Source organism: Arvicola amphibius, chromosome 11 (assembly GCF_903992535.2).
Source record: "Arvicola amphibius chromosome 11, mArvAmp1.2, whole genome shotgun sequence".
Classification (NCBI taxonomy): domain Eukaryota; kingdom Metazoa; phylum Chordata; class Mammalia; order Rodentia; family Cricetidae; genus Arvicola; species Arvicola amphibius.
This window is the reverse complement of record NC_052057.2, coordinates 47,892,095-47,913,750: the sequence shown is the minus strand read 5'-3', so window position 1 is coordinate 47,913,750 and position 21,656 is coordinate 47,892,095. Positions and strand designations below refer to the sequence as shown.

General features: G+C 44.7%; 1 protein-coding gene across 1 annotated transcript in view; it reads left to right on the top strand.

Moving 5' to 3' along the window:
- Spata16 (spermatogenesis associated 16) overlaps positions 1-21,656 on the top strand; it is a 269,197-nt gene that overhangs the window by 210,163 nt on the left and 37,378 nt on the right. Inside the window, exons 6-7 of the mRNA XM_038348424.1 lie at positions 14,642-14,788; positions 16,226-16,338. Coding sequence (XP_038204352.1) covers positions 14,642-14,788; positions 16,226-16,338 — 260 coding nt within the window. The remainder of the gene's footprint in view (positions 1-14,641; positions 14,789-16,225; positions 16,339-21,656) is intronic.

Genomic DNA, 21,656 nt, shown 5'->3' with positions numbered 1-21,656 from the left:
TATGCCAACACCATTCATTAAATATGCTTTCTTTTTTCCATTTGATACTTTTTGCTTCTTTGTCAAAAATCAGGTGTTCGAAGGTGTATGGATTAATATCCAGGTCTTTGATTTGGTTCTTTTGGTCCTCCTCTCTGTTTTTATGCCAATACCAGGCTATTTTTAGTACTGTAACTCTGTAGTAGAATTTGAAGTCAGGGATGGTGATGCCTCCAGAAGTTCTTTTATTGTACAGGATTATTTTGGCTGTCCTGGGTTTTTTTACTTTTCCACATGAAGTTGAGTACTATTCTGTTAAATTCTGTAAATAATTTTTCTGGGATTTTGATGGGCATTGCATTGAATCTGTATATTGCTTTTGGTAAGATAGCCATTTTTACTATGTTAATTCTATATACCCAGGAGCATGGGAGATCTTTCCACTTTCTGGTGTCTTCTTCATTTTCTTTCCTCAAAGATTTAAAGTTCTTGTCATACAAGTCTTCAACTTGTTTGGCTATAGTTACTCCAAGATCTTTTATGCTATTTGTGGCTATTGTGAAGGGTGTTGTTTCTCTGATTTCTTTCTCAGCCCACTTATCATCTGTGTACAGGAGGGCTACTGATTTTTTTTAGTTAATCTTGGATGCAATTATGATTTAAGATAGGAAACTGCACCACCCAAAGGAACAATGGAGAACTCATCCACAAACTGTATCCCTGGAGTCAAGGGAGTAGAATAGATTGACTGACTTAAGTCATTGTGTCCCACTTTTCAAAACACCTTTAATCCCAAAGCTTTGGAGGCAGAAGCAGGTAGATCCTATGATTTAGGGGTCTGTCTCATCTACATAGTGAGTTTCAGGCTAGCCAAGTCTACATGATGAGATCCTGTCTTAAAATGAATTTGTTTAATATTTTTATTTGTGTATGTGTGTGTTTGTGTATATATGTTTTTGTGTGTGTTTCTGTGTGTTTGTTTGTGTATGTGTGTGTGTGTGTGTGTGCATGCACATGCAGATACCCAGAAGAGGATTCATATACATTGAAAGTGGACTAAGAAGCAGTTGTGAACTGTCTAATATGTGTGCTGAGAACCAAGCTCTGACCCTCACCAAGAGAAGCAAGTGCTCTTAACTGCCCAACCACTCCAGCCTCGGGGTGGGGGAGTGACTGAGAAAATTTTTCAAAGATTTGGGTTTTGTTTTTGTTTTTCCAAAATAATATTTTTATTATTTGGGAATTTTACATAATGCACCCAATAATACTCACTCTCCAGTTCTCCCAGGCCCACCCCCTGTAAACCCCCCAAAATGTCCAGTTCGTGTTGCTCATATACTCACTGGAGCATGGGCACACTCCCAGTACCAGACACTTAAGGAAAACTGAATCCCTCCCCACTGGCACCCCTGCCAGAAGCCATCAGTTGTGGAGAGCTACACGTCAGCATCCCTATCACAGTGTTCATGAAGTTCTGCTCAATGGCTTCCTGTTGGGGCTGTTTGTTTTCTTTTGTTGGGGGGTTATGGGGGTAGTGAGTAGAGATTGTCACAAAAGCCATCTGTGTCTCTCGTTCTCAACTATGAGTATGCAGTCATCAGCATCACTGAGTCTGCAGTCATCAACATCACTGCAAAAGAAGCATTTTACCCTTTACAGTTGGTGGGAGCATGGATCATGAACTTCTACATGGTTGTTGGCGAGAGCATGGACCACAGACATCCAAATGGCTACTGATATCAGCATGTGCCACAGACCTCAATACGGTCTCTGTTGGCTGTACAGACCATGAACATCTGCCACAGCTTGGCCTCAGACACCAGTATGCCTCTCAGTGGCAGCACAGGTCATGGACACCAGTATGGTCCTAATGCCAGCCCTGCCCATGGACATCAACATGGCTTCAGGTGACAGAACAGACAGACCATTATGTCCACATGGCCTTCAGTGATATGGCCTTCTGGAGGGGTACAGACCAGAGACATCAGCACGGCCTCAGGTAGCAGCATAGACTTCAAGCGTTCACCGTGGTGCTGTCATTCTTGTGTTTCAAAGAAAGGGGAAGAGGAGGAAGGGAGGAAAGAAGGGAGGGAAGGAGGGAGGAAGGGAGGAGGGAAGGAGGGAGGAAGGGAGGAAGGAAGGAAGGGAGGGAGGGATGAAGGAAGGAAGGAAGGAAGGAAGGAAGGAAGGAAGGAAGGAAGGAAGGAAGGGTTATTCCAGCTACTCAACCAAGCAATGGGCATGCCAACCATTACCCAGTGCAGTTGGCATGGGCTGGTGCACCCTCAGTGTTCTAATAAATAGTGAAGAGAGTAGCTGCATCTTTAACTCTTGCATTGACTCGGACCTACTCCAACTGGATTTGAGAAACTTCAATGTAATGAATCCCAAAGACCCAGTACAGCTGACTAAAGAAAAATTTGCAACCAACAAGGTTTCTGAGCAAAATAGAAATGAAATTTATATAAAATTCCTATGGGGTTACTTATCTTTCTAAATTTTATACAGGCTATGAAAGGAAACTTAAATATACCAAATTGGTCTCAGAGAAGTAGACCAGCAGCCTGAAGTGAAAATGAGGATTCTTGGGAATGGAAGCCAATTTTTTTTTCCTCTTGCATGTGTAACTCTGTAATTAAAGTGGCCCAAGGGAAAATACAATTTATTATGCAACAATCCATTATTCATATGGCTGGTTCACACATCAAATGCAAAACTCAAAGAATACTATCAAAGTGTTAAGCGGTGGGGTGTTTGCTTGCTTGGGGTTTGGGGAGACTGGGTCTCCCTGTATAATCCAGCCTTGCCTCAAATTTACAACCTAGCTGCCCAGCCTCCATAATGCAGGGGCTGCAGGAGTGCACAGCCTGCTCCTCTGCGTCTTTAAAAGGAGACAACTTTGTATTATTTATGAGGGAGGGCAATGACGACAGCTTAGCTGAAAAGTTGCTGCCTTTTGCTACTTTCTTGCTGATGTGAGTTTGTGGGAAAGTTCCAAGACAGAAGAACTGGCATTAAAAAGAGTACAAGATAAAACTCAGAAACGACTATGAAAGAGGTAATGACGAAGTGTCGGCGTTCGGAAGCACAGCAGAAGCTAAACTCAGAAACTGATCAGTAGAGAGAAGCCATATAAAACTCAAGCAGGCCCATCTCCCACAGAACAATTGGGACCTTTAGAAATGAGATTTCGCTCTAACCCAAAATGTCAGAACATTTTGTTATGGACAAAGGGCAGGGAGATGACAGACTCTAGGAAGCAGAGAGATGAAACTTAGGAGAAGGTAATGATGGGATGCAGATAGAGCTGCATGCTCCTACTGGAGAGATTATATCCCTATGATTTTCATTTATAGTATTGCTTTTTGTAGAGTGGGGCAGGAGCTACTGAGAAGGCTCGGCAGGGAAAGGCACTTGCCACCCAAGAACTAATTCCTCCAAGCTATACTGTGTGTGTACATGTGTGTGCACACACACAAATAAATAAATGTAATTTTTTAAAGGAAAGAATTTTTTGATAGGTTCATTCATGGCCTGTCAGCCGTAGTTAGGATTAGGTGTCCAACTGCTGATAATGGTACTTATAGTTCATTCTTTACTGCCAGAGAGTTCAAATTTCATTTTACAGGTCTCCAGCTTTATACCAAATACAACTATCCCTGACATATCGATGAGTCTGTTAGCCCACAATCAATATTTCATGTTTCTGTTGATGCTTTTCCATGCTGTCAGGATTTCCCACAGCACAATCTTTTGTGACCAGATGCCCATAATGTTTGAAAATTCTCCGAAGAACAGGCAGTGTCTGGTGCTCAGTCTGAGTGATGGTTTGAATGAGCAATGTCTCATGTGTTTGACCACTTGGTCCCCGGTTGGTGGTGCTGTTGGAGGAAGTTTGAAACCTTTAAGAGATGGAATCTTTGGTGATATGCAAGATATTCATGAGTATGGCAATAGGATCTGGACATTTCTGGCTCCCTCTCCTCAGCTGCCCAAGGAACTAGCTGGGGGCATCTTCCTGGACACCTGGGAACCCCTCTAGAGTCAAGTCTCTGCCAACCCTAGAATGGCTCCCTTAATTAAGATATATACTTCCCTGTTCCCACATCTACCCTTCCTATATCCCAACCATTCCATTCCCCCAAGCTCTCCCCATCCTCCACTTCACACTATTCTCTCCCCATCCTGCCATCCACCCCGCCCACCCCGCCCACCCCACCCCCAAGTTCCCAATTTTTGCCCAGCAATCTTGTCTACTTCCAATATCCAGGAGGATAACTATATGTTTTTCTTTGGATTCACCTTATTTAGCTTCTCTAGGATCACGAATTATAGGCTCAATGTCCTTTATTTATGGCTAGAAACCAATTATGAGTGAGTACATCCCATGTTCATCTTTTTGATCCTTCACCTGGCATTGGATGGGGAAAATGACAGAGCCCCACATTGGAGCACCGGATTGAGCTCCCAAGGTCCTGATGAGGAGCAAAAGGAGGGAGATCATGAGCAAGGAAGTCAGGACCGTGAGGGGTACGTTCACCCATTGAGACAGTAGGACAGAACTAACGGGAGATCACCAAGCCCAGTTGGAATGGGACTGATGGAACATGCGACCAAACCAGACTCTCTGAATGTGGCTGACGGTGGAGGCTGACTGAGAAACCAAGGACAACGGCAATGGGCTTGGACTCTACAGCATGGATGGGCTCACTGTGAGCCTTGTCAGTTTGGTTGCTCACCTTCCTGGACTTAGAGGGAGTTGGGAGGACCTTGGACTTAACATAGTGAAGGGAACCCTGATGGCTCTTTGGCCTGGAGAGGAAGGGTGTGGGGGTATGGGTGGAAGGGAGGGGAGGAAAGGAGGAGGAGGAAGGGAGAAGATGGAAATTTTTAATAAAAAAAAAGAGATGGAATCTTGCAGGAGAAAGTGTGTCACTGGGGCAGGCTTCGTCATTCCATATTTTTGTCTTCCCCAACCTTCCCTGTGTGAGATGAAGTATGATCACACATGACGGCACATGGCTTCCTGACAGCCAGGCTGGAGTCAGATTTCTGCTGCCAGGATGTTCCCTCCATAATGGACTGTCTCCTTCTAGAACTGCAAATCTAAATAAACCCTTTCCTTCTCTGCATTACTTCTGCTGGGGTATCCTGTCCCAGCTACAGAGAAGTAATTAATACAGTCTAATTGTAAAACTAGTCTCTCGACCCCGTCAAAGCTGCTACGCTCACTCCAGTGTCTGATCAACTGAGTAGCCCTCTGTAAGATAAACCATGATCCATTTGAGCTTGAGTCAAAATGTGAATCAGTATAATTCTTCCCTACAGAACATAAGCCATATCTCAGAAGCAGCAGACATTTGTTCTCATTTGCATCATTCAAAATTTGGAACTTGAAAAAAAAATGTGTTTCTAGATTCAATTGGAGAATTGATTGAGCACTCGCCAGTTCCCTCGTGGTGCGAATATGTCCTGAAAATGCGAGCATCAGTGGCATTAGCCTGTTGGTGAGGTAAGAAGTGTCCTGGCGAAACAGCAGAGCCGCTGGGCTGAAGAGAGTCTGGGAGATGACTGACATAGTCAGGGAAGCCTTCCAGACAAGAGGAGGTGAGTTAGACACAACCGCAAAAATGGGGAAAGAAGACAATGATTTTGTGCCCTTGGAGACACAAACAGAAGTTCGGAAGGATAAGACACAAGCTGATGCAACATAGAGAAATCTGATGAAGTGATGGCAGAGTTATACCGAAAACATAAAACCGAGACAGAAATTTTACATGCTTCCTTGAAGTTGTTGGAGACTGGGCCTTGCTCTGCAGCCCTCAAACTATACTCTACACCTGTCTCCAGAGTATGGGGAGTTCAAGACAAGCCCACCACACCCTGATTATCTATGTCTGTACTCTATCTACACCTGTCTACAGAGTATGGGGGCTCAAGGCAAGCCTACCACACCCAGCTTATCTATGCCTTTTAAAGAGGAAACATTTTCATTATTTATGGGAGAGGGCAATGAATCTTGGTTACCTGAGAAATAACCACTGAGATTCCTGAGGGAAACTAGGGCAGAGGCAGGCAGAAGGGGGCTGTATCATTGTGCAATGATACCGCTAATAATGGTGCTTGCTGCGAGACCATCTCTGTACCATGATTTTGTGTGACAGAAATCCAAGTGAGATGATGACTGTAAGACACGGAAGGACGTAATGAGGAGGCAAGCAGGGCTGCTTTTCGTCCTGCCGGCTCCCACTTGGCTAGCTTTATACCCAAAATAACAACACACAAGCTGTATTCATTTAAACACTGCCTAGCCCATTAGTTTCTAGCCTCTTACTGGCTAACTCTCAAATCTTGCTTAACCCGTTTTTAATAATCTGTGTAGCACCACAAGGTGGTAGTTTACCAGGAAAGGTTCAGCATGTCTGACGTGGTGGCTGGCTTCATGGCGACTGTCTCACTGCCTTCTTCTTCCCAGCATTCTGTTCTGTCTTCCCTGCCTACCTATGCTCTGACCTATCAAGCCAAGCAGTTTTCTTTATTAATTAACCAATGAAAGCAACAGATAGATAGAAGACCCACCTACATCAGAAGGAGAGTAAGGTGGTGTATAACCAGCACTCTGAGGATTTGAGATGCCATTAAGTTTCAAGGAATCGAGGAAATGCAAGTCAACAATGGCCTTGAAATTTGATCCAGAGGAAAAAAAAAAACATGCTTGAACAGTGATTACTCTCATAACTTTGACAAGCATCAGGAGAAGGGACACTGTGAAGAGAAAGAAGTCTCTCTGAGTGAGAGCAAATTTGCTCCATTTGAGTTAACTTTTGGAATGCTGAGCAGACAGGAGTCCCAGCAGTCACTAGGAAATATGTGTTACGATTTGGTGAAGTTTTTAAGATGAGACTGTAACATTCATCTTCCCTGCTTTAGTTAGAATGAATAGGAAACCCACAAGACTAGAGAAGTCCTCCCAAGCGTGTGTGTACGCTATGTCACAGAGCCACAGGAAGCTTTGGGGAATCCCTGGAGAAAGAATCAGCATTTGTGTTTCAGTCTCCCAGTGGGTGTTCTACTGCTATGATGAGCACCATGACCAAAAGGAAACGCAGGAAGAAAGGGGCCAATGTGGCGGACAGGTTCCCATCCATCATCAAGGGAAACCAAGCCAGGAACTCAAGACAGGAGATGATAGAAGCAGAGGCTATGCAAGAATGCTGCTTACTGGCTTGATCTCCATGACTTATCCAGCCTGCTTGTTTCTAGAGCCCAGGACCACCAGGCTAGGGGTGGCAGCACCGGGCCTTCCCACATCAGCAATCAGTCACAGGCCAGTCTGATGGAGCCAGTTTCTCAGCTGAGGCTCCCTCTTCTCAGATGACTCTCCAGCCTTTGTCACATCAACAAAATACTAAGCAGCACACTTTGTTTCTTTTCCTGTCACTGTGTAAAATTCCCCGAGAGAGGCAAGGTAAAGGGGAAGGGGTTTATTCTAACTAATAGTTCGAAGACACAGTCCATCACGAATGTGAAGTGGGGGTGGCGGGGGATCGAAGCAACTGGTCACATGAAATCCACAGTCAGGAAGCTAAGGATGATGGTGCATTTAACCGCTGCTCAGTTCCCTTTACCCACTTACACAGGCCAGGATCCCAGTCAGGAAACAGTGGGCCCCTCAGCAGGCAGACCACCCCACCTCAAATAACACAAGGTAATCCTCCAAAGGCATGCCCAGAGGCCTGTCTGTCTCCTAGGTAACTCTAGACTAACCATCACAGTATATAAAAACAGGAGAGACAGACAGACAGACACAAAACATCAGAAATAAGATTTTAAAAAGGAAAGAGCAGAAATTGAGAGATCAAAGAGCTTCAGGATCTTCCCCAGCTGATCAGGCAATGCCAGCCTTCTCTCACACACTACATTTGGATTAATGAACAACTACTTAAACCTCTTTAGCTAAGCATTAGCTATCTTTCGTCTGGTGGGGAGAAAGGCTTGAAAAACAGGATTTTGCAAGAAGTATAATCTTTATGGTCCCTCTTTGATAGTATTTTCTAAGAATCTACTTTCGTGTGGTAAAAACTTAGAATTATGTCACACCTGCAAGCTGAATTTTAATAATAAATTCTATTATGGGCTTTTTAATTTCAACTCCAATAGTGACAAACTCTAAAGGGACAGACTAAAAGAACTTATTTTCTCCCAGTATTCTTGACATCACAGGAGCAAAAGGGACATTTCTTAAAATCAATTCTACCAAAGGACAATATAATATGATTAACTTCTTATCCATCAGAAGCACAAGGTTTTCAGACACACAGGTTTGAGCACAGAGTTGAGAACAATTCAACTCAGATTGTTACATGAGCATCACATTTGGGAAGTGTGTTGTCATGTGGGGTCATAGACTACCTGCCAAGCTAGACTTTCACAGACTGCAATTACTCTGCATATAAATGGAAGGAAAAACAAAACCAAAAGCAATCGTTTACATTCCTATCTAAAGTTAACAATATGCACTAATGGTCTAATCGCATTTCTAAACTTTACCTAGAAGTTAATAATTAATCAAATACACATTGGAAGAGATGAATATAGGACCAAAAAGAGTCAAAACATACTTATATTTTGTCAGCTTTATAATAAGTTGGCTCTGGGGTTCACATTAATTTTTCTAGTCTGTCTAATCACTTCCCATAGTGACACTGGTCTCCTCGTCATTCAGCAAATGTTGCAGGCGAGCCAACCCCTCCACTTCTCGTGTTTCCTGCTCAACCAAGCCCTCATGCCTACTTTGTTTCATCATTAGCACAACCAAAACCCCGAATGTCAAGGTGTTTGTTCTACTTCCTCTGCAAAAAATCCGGTCCCAGGCAGTGTCATCAAATCTGTCTGGGACACTCTGCCCTGAGGATTTCATGGACTGATTTTGATTTGTGTGTGTGCTTGTTTTGGGATAGCAGACATGCACTTGAGGGTAAAGGTCAGAGAGTGACATCAAATGTCTTTCTAAATTACACCGCACCTTAGTTTCTGAGACCACATCTCTCACTGAACCCTCCCTCAGCCTATTCAACTAGATGGCTGGCCAGCAGGCCTAAGGACCTGCCTCTCTCTGCCCCAGCACTGGGACTGTAGGCGCATACTACTGCACTTGTGTAGAAGGAGCGGCGGGGCTGTGTCCCACCAAGGGGCTAGCTTTACACCCAAAATAATTACATGGAAACTATTCTTTTAAACACTGCCTGGCCCATTAGTTTCAGCCTCTTATTGGCTAACTAACCCATATTTAGTAATCCATGTAGCACCACGAGGTGGTGGCTTACCAGGAGAGATCTTAACCTGCGTCCATCTTCAAGAGGAGAGCTATGGTGTCTGACTATGGCGACTGCCTAAAGCATCTGCCTCACTGCCTTCTACCCAGCATTCTGTTCTGTTTACTCTGCCCACCTAATTTTCTGTCCTATTAAAGGGCCGAAGCAGTTTCTTTATTAACCAATGAAATTAACACATAGACACTCCTCCATCACACTTAGTTTGTTCTTTCTTTCTTTTAATGTGGATGCTGAGGCTTACATTCTGGTCCTCCTACTTACATGGCAAATGCCTTACCTTACCAGAAAACTGAGCCATCTCCCCAGGCTTGTATGTAATCTCTTGAAGATCAGTTTCATAATCTGCAAGGCTAGCAAAAAGACATACCTTATCCCTCATATGTGTTGAGCAAAAAGAGATCTTAATAGAGCATGTGACGTAGAAATCTCAGGTAAATGCCAGTCCTCATGAAGATCCCAACCAAGATCTACTACTAAGAAAGAAAGACTACTACATATGTGCTATGATTCTGTCCTAGGTTTGGATTTTATGGAAGAATCAGAATATATTAATCTATTTAACACATACGTTCAATAGAGTACCAAGAACTTACTCCAGTTCCCACACACTGTAGCCTGACAAATGGGAAAAGGAAGAGACTCTGGGCAGCTGCCACATGTGAAACACAGTAGGGGCTCTAGGGGTGGGAGAGTGTGATCCATGGTCAAGTTTCCAATGCTGCAGGCGTCAGAACCCAGCGTGATGGTGCACTCAGAATCCCAGCAGGGCAGGGGCTGAGGCAGGAGGATCATGAGTTCCAAGTCAGTGTGGACCATGTGGGAGACCCTGCCTAAATAAATAAGCAGCTTCTAAGCAAACATTTAGCTGAACAGGAGCAAGGGGTCTTGGACAACACAACCAGGATAAGCCATGCCTATCATTCACCAAAGAAACATGACCAATAAAGAGGGAAAGCTCGAACTGGAGCATTCGATGCTATATTATTTAAAAACTGATCCTTAACAAAATCATAATTGCAATATATTAAAGCTTGGCACCCTTCCTCTCTCCAGGAGGACTCAGCACTAAGCTTACTTGGCCTTGTGTTCCCCCATTGCTAATTTAGAAGTCTTTTATAGTAGAGCAATGGTTTGCTGTTCACAATAATGATGAGCAGGGCAGATCTCGTTGTCAAGGCACAAGGATGACCTCTCTCCGCAAAGTAGCACAAAACCACCCAATCCCAAGGAGGGCACAGTGGGCAGACTGTGGTGGGCCTGTTGTGGGTATCAGTCCTTGCTGCCACTTTCAGGCTGCTTTCGCTGACTAGGTAGCTCCCAGATAGGTCCCTCCACTTTCCTAATTCCTTGGTGTAAGTGACATCATCAGTCATAAAGACAACGCGCACCCAACACTTAAAGCACTGCCAGGAAGTGGTCCTCCACCATCAGCAGCTCTTACAGCCATGAAGAACTGAACCTGCTTTAGATCTGTGCTCCCGACACAAGTCTAATTACTAGAGTTGATGCTGCCATCCCTTCAGGGTTTTCCTCACGAAACTCTGGTGGAGTTAGCATGTAACGCTATGTGTTTAATCAAGGTATTTTTATGTATACCTTCTTCTTTTTGCTATTGATGCTGTTTTACTTATCCCTCTGCTCCCTCATGCAAGTGTGTACCTTGTTCCCACTTGTTCTCCTCTCTCACTATGCCCTCTCTTGTCTGGTCCCCAGCTTACTGGACCCTTTCCCCCTCACTAACAGACCACCTTTCAATTCTATGTCATTTGTGCTCCAGAATCCTCTCTTCCCGCAACTTAGAATCTCTTCTTTCCCTTTGATGGTCCTCTTTCTAGGCTTGTGATCTCCACACGTGCGCACACACGTGCACACATACACGTCCCGGCTCCACGTCTGCCGGGAAAACAATCCTCTTTCTTAGCCAGGCTTACTTTCCCTACCATAATGACTTTATTTTTCCTCATTGGATGAATAGACTTTCATTGTGCATACATACCACATTTTCTTTATCATTTCATCTGTTGATGGACACCAAGGCTGATTCTATTTCTTAGCTACCATAAATAATGTAGCAGTAAGCATGGATTTATGACTATCTTTGAGGTATGTTGATTTTAGAGTATACACCCAAGAATGATATTGCTGGGTCAGATGATAGTCCTGTTTTTTTTATACTTTTAGATATCCCCATGCCATCGCCATAGTGATTGTGCCAATTTACAATCTCACTAGCTGTGAATAAGGATCTCTCTCTCGAGTCACATCCTTGACAACACTTGTTGCTGCTATTTGCTTTCTTTTCTTTTCTTCCTTTCTTTTTGTTTTGTTTTTCGAGGCAGAGTTTCTCTGTGTCCTGGAACTCACTTTTTAGGTCAGGGTGGCCTCGAACTCACAGAGATCTGCTTACCTCTGCCTCACAGCATTGAAATTAAAGACATGCACAAGCACAACCCAGCTTGCTGCTGTTTTCTTAATGGTGGCCATTATGACTGGGTTAAGATAGAGTCTCAGACCTAGAAAACAAAGAGGACCCTAAGAGAGACATACATGGATCTACATAGGAAGGAGAAAAAGACAAGATCTCCTGAGTAAATTGGGAGTGTGAGGTCACGGGAAAGGGTAGAAGAAGAGGGAGAGAAAGGGAGTGGAGAAAAAATGTATAGCTCAATAAAAACAATTAAAAATAAAAAAGATTAAGCTCTAGACTTTCTTCCAATAAAGGAGTATGGGAATTATGGATTTTTAAGAAATTTACATGTTATTAACAAAATAAATACAGATAGAGTTTGTTTTTTTACTTCTATTGGTTCTTTGTGGATTTCACATTGTACATTCCAATCCCACTTTCTTCCCCATCCCTCACATCTGCCCTCTGCCCTAAACAAAAACAAATTTAAAAAAAGAAAGAAAGAAAGCAAAAAAAGAGAGAGAGAGAAGAACCTTGTCATAGAAGCTGCAGTGTGGCTCACTGAGTCGCACAGTTTACCGTGTGGTCCATTCATCTTTCATTCAAGTGTTCATTGCCATGAGTCATTGATCTGGCTCAAGGCCTCTGGCTTCTGCTATACCACCATTACTGGGCTCTCACTGGGGCTCCTCTTGGATATCCTGATGTTGTCCTGTGTCATGGAGATCCTGCAGTTTTGGATCTGTAGGTTCGTCCCCTTCACATGCTCCAACAGTTCTTAAGTGGCGTGGATGCTGGGTGGGCCACCTCACAGCCTTGGTTTTGGGCCTGGGTGCTAGCTGCACTGGTGTCGGCCCACCAGCTTCCCCTTATGGTCACTACCTGGGTGAGCTCTCCAGCTCTGACTAGGCGAGGTCACTCAGTGCAGTCTGCAGCAAGGAGCAGGGCCAGTTCTCCTGCTCTCGGGTCCTCAGATCACAACACCAGGGCCAGCTCTGCTCTGATTGCTCTCTCCTGATTGCTGTAGGGGTATCTGAGAGGGATGGGTTAATGCTCATGCCCTCAGGACTGGCTCACTTACGCCACCGCCAACAGGGTCAGATCTAGTGTGCTGCCCCAGCGGGGTGAAGGGCACACTCTGCCACCATCTGGTGTGCTGCAGCTAGTGAGGGGCAGGGCTGTTCTCTCATCTTGTGACCCCAGGGCCAGGTCTCTCACCTGCTGCAGGTAGGGGGGGGGGCATTTTCCCCTAACCCATGGCAGACTAGGGGAGTGGGGTAAACTCTGTTATTCTCACACACTCTGGGCTGGGTCACCTGGGTGAATGCCTGTGGTGCGGGGTGGGACCATCTTTCCTGAGTGCAGGGGTAAGGGATGGGGGAGCAGCTCTCCCCTGAGGGGTGGGACTAGCTCTCCCTCCACAATATCCAGTGAAAGGCGGGGTCAGCCATTCCAGGGCCAGGGAAAGGCAGTCTGGCTCAACACAGCATGTCTTCAATGAGCCCCCGTGCTAGCACAGACCACGAACATCACTACAGACCCCATCTGCAGCAGGACCAAGGACCAAGTCATGGCCTTTGGCAGCAGCTTGGGCCACCCAGATCAGTATGGCACCTGCAGCCATACGGCCCTCGGGCACCATACGGCCCTCGGGCACCAATGATCTCAGGTGACTGACCACACCCAAGGCACCCACACAACCTTCAGTGATAACAAGAATCATAGACACCACTTCAGACCCTGACCGCTGCAGGGCCACAGGCAGCGGCCAGGTCACCTGGCCCTAGGCAGCGGCCCTGGTCTGGACTATACTCTAGTACCAGGTGGTAGCACCTGCCACTCAAATTGGCACCAGAGCGCCCGTAACAGATTTTTTTTTTTTTTTTTGGTTTTTCGAGACAGGGTTTCCCTGTAGTTTCTAGAGCCTGTCCTGGAGCTAGCTCTTGTAGACCAGGCTGGCCTCGAACTCAGAGATCCGCCTGCCTCTGCCTCCCGAGTGCTGGGATTAAAGGCGTGCGCCACCACCGCCCGGCCTGCCCGTAACAGATTTAATTCAAATTTCCCCAATGACTGTGAATTTTGCACATTTTCCCGAGTATTTATTGGCCTTTTGTATTTCTTCTTTTTTGAGAATAGTCTGTTGAGGAAAGCTGGGGACTGACTGGTGTTGGTGTTTAATTTTGAAGGTCTTCACATATCCGGTATACTAATCCTGTCTGATGCGTGCTCAGGAAAGAGCTCTCCGGTCCTGTGGGCTGTCTCTTCACTCGGGCCATTGTTTTCTTTGCCTTGCAGAAACGTTTTCTTTGTGCCGTCTCATTTGTCAACTTGGAGGGTATGTCCTGTGCTAGTGGAGCCCTCTGCAGAAAATCCTCACCTGTATCTAATCCTGAAGGGCTTCCCCGGTTCTCTTCTTGCTGCCTCAGAATTCCGAGTCTCACATGAAGTCTTTGATGCATGTTGAACCGTGTTTTGTGTAGCAGGAGCTGCTAACTCCAGGGCTGCTCCTGGACGTGCAGAGAGCCAGTTTCCCAGCACCCTCTCGTTTTCATTCTCACCTTGCTCTTTTTCTCTTTCCTTTTATGTCACATTGTTTCCGTAGTCTTCAGCTAGGATACAAAATCAACCACACAGAGAACAATAACCCCTCCCATGAGCTGCTCCTGAATGCCCGTTGTTATGAATGGGGGAAGATGGCCGTGGGATCCGCTCGTGGCTTATTACCGTGCTTTGTGTGTATTTATTATCACCCGGAAAATACAAATGATGGAGTACAATTTTATATATTAGCCACTTGTGCTTTTGCTGCACATAATTTTTCTCTGTGCCTTTAATGTGCCTTTAATATTTATCGCTTTTCTATCTATCGAAAATGATGCAACTGCAGCCAGACTCCTGCTTCTTTCTCTGCCCTTTGCAGACAGCCAAGGGCTCCACGTGCTGCCCCAGACAGCTGACTGGTCGTCCTTTCCTCCTCAGCAGTATCTCTTGACGCTTGGGTTCAAGAACAAAGAAGATGGGAAGTTTTTGGAAAAGGTGTCAAGCAGGAAGCTGCCCACTTTCACAGGTGATTGGAACCTCGATGTGCTACATTTTGAAATGTTCCCATTTCTAAACTGGGACAAGGCTGGGACTGTGTCCCAGCACCAAGCTTGTAGAAGGGCCTGGATATACAAAAATCTTTGGTTTTAAGTCATTTTAGTCTTTCCAATTTTCTTTGTGGGTTGATTAAAAATACATGAACGCTGATTTCAGGAGAGAATTCCCCCCAGGAACACACTGTACGTTATCATGGAGTGCTTACCAACTCCTTCCTAGCATCCCATCCAGGCACCACCATCACCACTGCCTGGCATAGCCACCAAGACTACGGACTTTCAGGTCTGGGGACTGCACTCAGCAATTGAAGTACTAGCTCAAGAGGCATAAGAACTAAATTTTCAATTCCCAGAATCCCACGGAAATGCTGGGGGAAGCTTAGTGTAGTTCTAGCCATGAAGGGCAGAGATGGGATCACCAGATCAAGCTGGCTACCTAAAGCAGCCACATCAGCACACTCTGGGTATGACTGAGAGACCCTGTCTCAATCACTAGGGTGGAAAACCAATGGAGGACGAGTCCTGCCTTCAACCTTGGCCCCCTACATGTATGCATGCACACACACATGCCAACTGAAAAGGTCTCACACACACACACACACACACACACACACACACGCACACACACAATGGAAAAAGAAAAATAAAGAATATAGTCTTTCATCATTAAGGAGCAAATATAAAGCCGTTTGTCAGCATGACTAATACATAAAATCAAAAGCACCCATATCAATTCCAGGTCACCTGGACTCTCTGCTGGGGCATTAGCGTCTGCTCCTGTCGTTCCTCAGACAATTAGTTGGGAGTCCAAGTCATCTGGAGAGCACACAGTTGATGGTGTTAAGTAATTTCGGTTAAAATTTTCTAGAAAATGGTTACATAAAATTGAAATCTCAGACTTACAGACTGACTTGATGACCAGGCTGAGCTTGTGCCTTGTGAGGTACCCACACAATTAAGAACTGGAATTCTGCCTGGAACAGTGTCCCCCTCCCCCCCCCAGGCATATCTCTGCCTCAGGCCACATTCAAAGTCAATGGCATCTGCACACATTGAAGAATACCTGAGTGGGGCAAGACAAGAAACAGACGTGCTTATGACAACATTTCTTCACAGTTCAAGGCAAACATATTCTGCTGAGATACACAATTTGTCACAGGTTGTCTCTTAGATCTCTCAATCAAGAAAATGAGTAAATGTCAGTCTCTAAAGGGTGACGTCTCCTCTGCCTTTCTCCTCAGAGAGCTTTTATTGTTACACACATGGGCTGGGGTGGAACTAGTGTCCATACTAAAGATTTCCTATCTCTTAATATTGAAATATCTATCTATAGCTCACTAAAGAAAGCATTCTAAAATGGAATTCTGGGGGATCAAAGTATAAAAATTTATTGTTACAATTTCTAGAACATAAAACGCCTTTCTCTCTGCTGACCAGAGAAGATACAGTGAGACTCATGGAGACGGTGGGGAAGCGAATCCTGCCAGTCCTGGACTTTATCCGCAGCACACAACTGAATGTGGGTATCAGATGAGTCTCTTATCCCATGTGTGAGCACCCGTGTGTGAGCACCCGGGGTTCCTAAGCGTATAGAAAGCTGAAAGAGCCAACACTGCAAGGGTTGAGTTTGGGGGGCGGGGGACTTGTTGTTGTTTTCTTTTGTTTTTTTAGAAAGACACACACACAGAAATCACATTTACAAAAGCAAACTGGTGTTAGCTAACGACTCCATTCCTCTTCCCGACCCACACATGTCCCCAGGCTACACTGTGGTCCTGAGTGTTGTCAGACAAATATCTCCTTGCAGAGCTCTCCCTACCCCTGCCTTCCTAGCCAAGGCTGCTGGAGATTTTTCATTTCAAATCAATAACAGAATGTTAGCAATCACAGGGCCTTCCCTACTTCATTTACTGAGCCACTGCACAGGACCGCCTCATGATCTTGCACGGGAACTCAGAGCTGGTTTCTGCACACCCAGTCTCAAGCAAGATGCCGCTCTAAACATTGCTGTTGAACTGTGAGTGTCCTTCAGGTAAATGATGTAATCCCTTTCCCCAATCGAGGGAACGTGTGCTTTTCTTCAATTCTGTGTTTTAATATGTCCTAAGTGTGACCCGAATTCCTTGCTGCTCTTTTACACACTGTATGCTATTGTACTGAAATACAGAAAGAGACGTTCTCATTAATACATTATAAAGGCTGCAGATTTGTCCCCCTTTAATATTTTTCAAAAGGCCTTAACTTGGAAATTGTAAGAATCTTCTTTTTGTGGCTTTTGTATTACATTGTTGATTTGATGTCTGTAGGAGAGCCAAGGGGGTCGTCATGAGCAGCTACGTAGCATCTGCTCAGTAATTCCTTGCTCACTAACATCACCCAGGATTTTAGGAAAGTTATAAGATGTCCAGTTCATTTGCATGATTTAATTTAGAAAGCATGCTCTTAACGGACTTCAACCCCTGCTCTCTCTAAGTGTGTTCTAGTCGGTCACCTCCCTCTATTTCTTCTGGTAAGGAATCCATATTTCTCTTACTTGGCTTGAGCTGTTGTGCCAAAATGCTGTAGAGCCAGTGGGTTCAGCAGTAGACATTTCTAAAATCACAGAGTAATTGTCCAAGATCAAGGCGGCAGCCTACTGTGGTTCAGGTGAGGGCATTCCTCTTGATTCTCATAAAGCTGAATTTTTCCTGTGTCACCAGAGGGCTCAGAGAGAGACAGAAGAAGAGCTCAGGCATCTATTCTTACAAGGCCACTCTCCCTCCGTGGTGGTTGCTCTACTCTGCTTTTTCGTGTTGTGAGAAGCTCCATAACCAAAGGCAACTTGAGAAAAAGAGAGCTTAGTTCACCTCATACTTTCAGTTAACAGTCTATTACTGTGGGAAGTCAGGGAAGGAACTCAAGGTAGGAACGTGCAGGCAGGAACTGAACCAAAGACGAGCAAGAATGCTGCATACTGATTCCTGCGCTCTCTCTCTCTCTCTCTCTCTCTCTCTCTCTCTCTCTCTCTCTCTCTCTCTCTCTAATACAGTTCCAAGACTACCTGTCCTGCTGTGGAACTGGCAACAATGTACTGTGGCCTCACATCAATGAACAACTAAGACAATTCCCCGCAGACATGGCCGCAGACCAGTCTGACCTAGACAGCTCCTCAGTTGCCACTCCTTGCCTGGGTGAATGCTGCTTGTGCCAAACTGACAACTGAAACCAACCAGGATGGGGCCCCACCTTCATAACCTCATCCTATCCTAATCACCTCATGCACAGGGCTCATCTCCAAACATGCTCACACTGAAACTTGAGGTTGAATGTATGCGCCAGGAAGTGACTCAGATTCTGTCTGAGTCTCATTAGCAGTGCCACAAATTTGGGGCCTTATTCTGCAATTCAGCCTTTATCATAATCCCTTGTGGACACACACTCAGACACACACACACACACACACACACACGCACGCACGCACATACAAACTCACGCACACACATACCTTCCCATCCTAACTGAAAATCCTCATACATCATCACTGCCATCACCGGGTTACTGAGGCAATAAAGTATTCCCTACCAAAAATCAGTAGGACCAACCTACTGAACATTGGTTGGTCCCTTCTAGCCATGGCTACCCTTGCGGCCCAGGTGCTGGGGGCAGTGGGAGGCATCTGTGTGTGCTCTGTCCCCAGTCAACATCTGCTCAGCTTGGCACTTGTTTAGATGCTGATGACATGGTTTGCTGCTGGCTTGGACTAGACGGTTGGTGTGCGTGCAGGTTGGGCCTTTCAAGTGTCAGGCACTGTCTCAGAGTCCAGAAGCTTTCCTTCTCACCTCCCCAAGCGTATCGTGACTGCTTGGAAATTTGTAGAAGATTCTCTGTGGATCTGAAAATGAGACCTCCTAACCATAATTAAAGAAATTTGGGTAGCCAATCAGCAGGGTCCTCTGCTGTGCAGTCAGTCTCAGAACAATAAACACCAGAAGTCTTATTCTCTCTTTCCATCTCACCGAGTTCCCTGTATTTACTTTTGTTGGAAACAACACTGGAAAGACTATCTTAATGGGAGCCAAGTGAGCGAGTCTAAAGTTTTTCTGAGACAACAGGAATTGGCTTCCAAACACTGGCTTCCCCATCTCATGTCTGCCCAGCACGGTTTCCTAAAGCAGGGCTGAGAAAAGCTGACTACAAAGGTAACTTAACGAAGCAGACGATGTGTTGGTGACTAGGAAGAATTCCCACCTGCTGCCGTTAACAAGCAGTTTTCAGTGGTGTGTTTAAGTTCACAGTATCTTGGTATTGATTCAAATATAAAATGCTGTGCATTTGAATCAGTTCACACTGTGTTGTCTATGTATTTGCCCTAGAGGCAGGCATTCACCCAAGGTGCACAAGCGCTATATTGAGCATTCAGATTCATAGAAATTTTAATTATTCAGACTGGTCTGGGTTTTGTTGGACAAAGGGGTTGTTTCATTAGTCTTTCTTTTTCCTTGTACATCCTGCACACTTCAATTTTTCTTCTACTGCGAGGGTAGTGCTAGGGTCCCATAGGTCTCAAATCCTTTTCCTTCAGTCGCTGACTTGCTCAGTTCCCCATCCATAGACGGGACCTGAGGGGTCTTCTCCAGGCATGGTGCAGATCAGCCGCCCATGGGAAGGTTGGACTCAGGCCTGCAGTCTCAGTGATCACAGACTCTGACCATAAAGATCCAGCATCAAGACATTGCAACCATAAGAGAATGTCTGATGCTGGGGCAACATCTGACCTGAAGTGCCTTGGGTTTGTCACTCACTCTTAATACAGTGATTCAGACATGACTTCCCTTGTCCACTAAGGCAAAGAGCCATCTATTGGGGGCGTGCATCTATACATCCAATCCTAGCAGCTAAGAAGGGCGCTTTTCATCATATATGCCCAGAGACACTTTGACAATGTCTCTTAGTGTGAGTTGCTCTGGAGTACGGAAATAATACATATTACAGCCTTAGCATTCATTACAGTGCAGGAGACACAGAAGACAGCATTAATCTTTGACATAATACCATCATATGAATTTGAAGCATTATCACACTGACATTGTCATATAAATGATGATAAATATGTGGATGTTAAATAACACTTAGACAATGCCAAGAATTCTCATGATATTTCTCCCTAAACATATTTTATATTAACGTCCCTTATAAACAAGGGGTATCCATCCAGCGTCTCTAGTTAAGACAAAAGCTGGCACGACAGTGCACTAAACTACAACAGTGTGACAGCCGTGAATTAGAGTATCGTTGCAGAATTTTTTCACTGGTTGTTCTAACTTTAAATCTTCCTACAGTAAAACAAAGGGTACATTTTTTTCTTCTTCACAAAATAAATACACAAAAACAGAACAACAATGTACCATCAATAGAATCACACTAAATATAAAGTGAGCAAAACAAAAAACTTTCTGCTAAATCCTTGCATCTGGCATAATCAGGACATTTTCTTAGCCCAAACACTGTTGAAGTGAGACAGAGAAACCCTGCTTAGAAGCAGGCGCCAACTGCTTTGGAGGTGCGGCCCAGAAGTCCCTGTATGATGCTCTGCTGGTGCGAAGCATCTCCTTCACATCATCTCATTGGGCCCTCACAACGCCCTTCACTTTACCAACGAGGAGACATCCATAGCTTGAAGTGGTAATGCATATTCACATAGCTAGGGTACCAAAGTTTGGACACGAAATAGAAACTAGAATGAGTTTTCCCGGTATTCTTTTATTAATACATTATAAGTTTTTTTTTAATAAGACAACTTGGAAGTTTATTCCATAGTTGGACTCTATTGTTTTTTAATATTTGAGATCTTTTTTACTTTATGGTAATCTTAATGCTTTGTGACCCACTCTTGTGATGAAGAGGCAGGGGTTACAATGTGAGCTCAGCACAAATGTTTTCTTTCCCAGTCCTGATTATCTAAACCACACCGCAGACACACCAATATCTATCTATCTCTCCACATGTCAGTGCCCCCTCATCATGGTCTTGGAAATGCGGGGAGCAGAGCCCTCTTCAGTGGCAGACCAAGAGGTGTAACTGTAAAGAATTCACCCCTGATAGTGATGAGCAATAGTCTTCTTTACTTGTTAACTCGCACAGAAACACCCGCAGAGCTGCATTTTGTTAAAGTTTCTGTACTAAAATGTAGAAAAACATAAATACTGAATAGTTTAAAAATTCCCTTAATTTCTTAATCCCTACATAGCGTCTAAGGTTTCAATCTTCTCTCTCAGATTACATTCCTCTGTATCTTCTTTAACACCCCAAAACAGTTCCTTCCCTGTTAAAAGGGCACCAGGCTTTACAGAATCCTCTCTGGAAACGCCTCTTTGGTTCCTCCACACGCCCACCAACTTCGTGTGGCTGAGTGTACACTGAAGCACCCTGCGTCTTCATCACAAGAGCAGGTCACAAAATCAAAGCGCGTGGAAGTTTTGTTTGGAAAATCTCTCATGTCTGTTAGTGTGCCTCATGTTATTTTAAGCTATCGTGCAGCTTCAAAGCTCAAACCACCAATAAACAACTTCCTCGACTGTTCTGGCTCTGTTGGATCATGGCACAGATACACAGAATTAAAAATAAAGTAAATCTTGGATTGAGCACCAAAATACAAAAATCAAATTAAATCAGAAAATTAACTGATAATGCTTCGTGGAAACATGGACTTTGACCTCTTTCAGGAGCGGTCGACAGCAAAGATAGTGGTTTTCTCCAGGCAGAGGGACTGTCCTATGTTTCAGACCGTGATGTCCTCTACTCTTTGACATAGGCCTAATTTACCTGTCTCCAAAAATGGCTCTTCCAAGCACACAACAC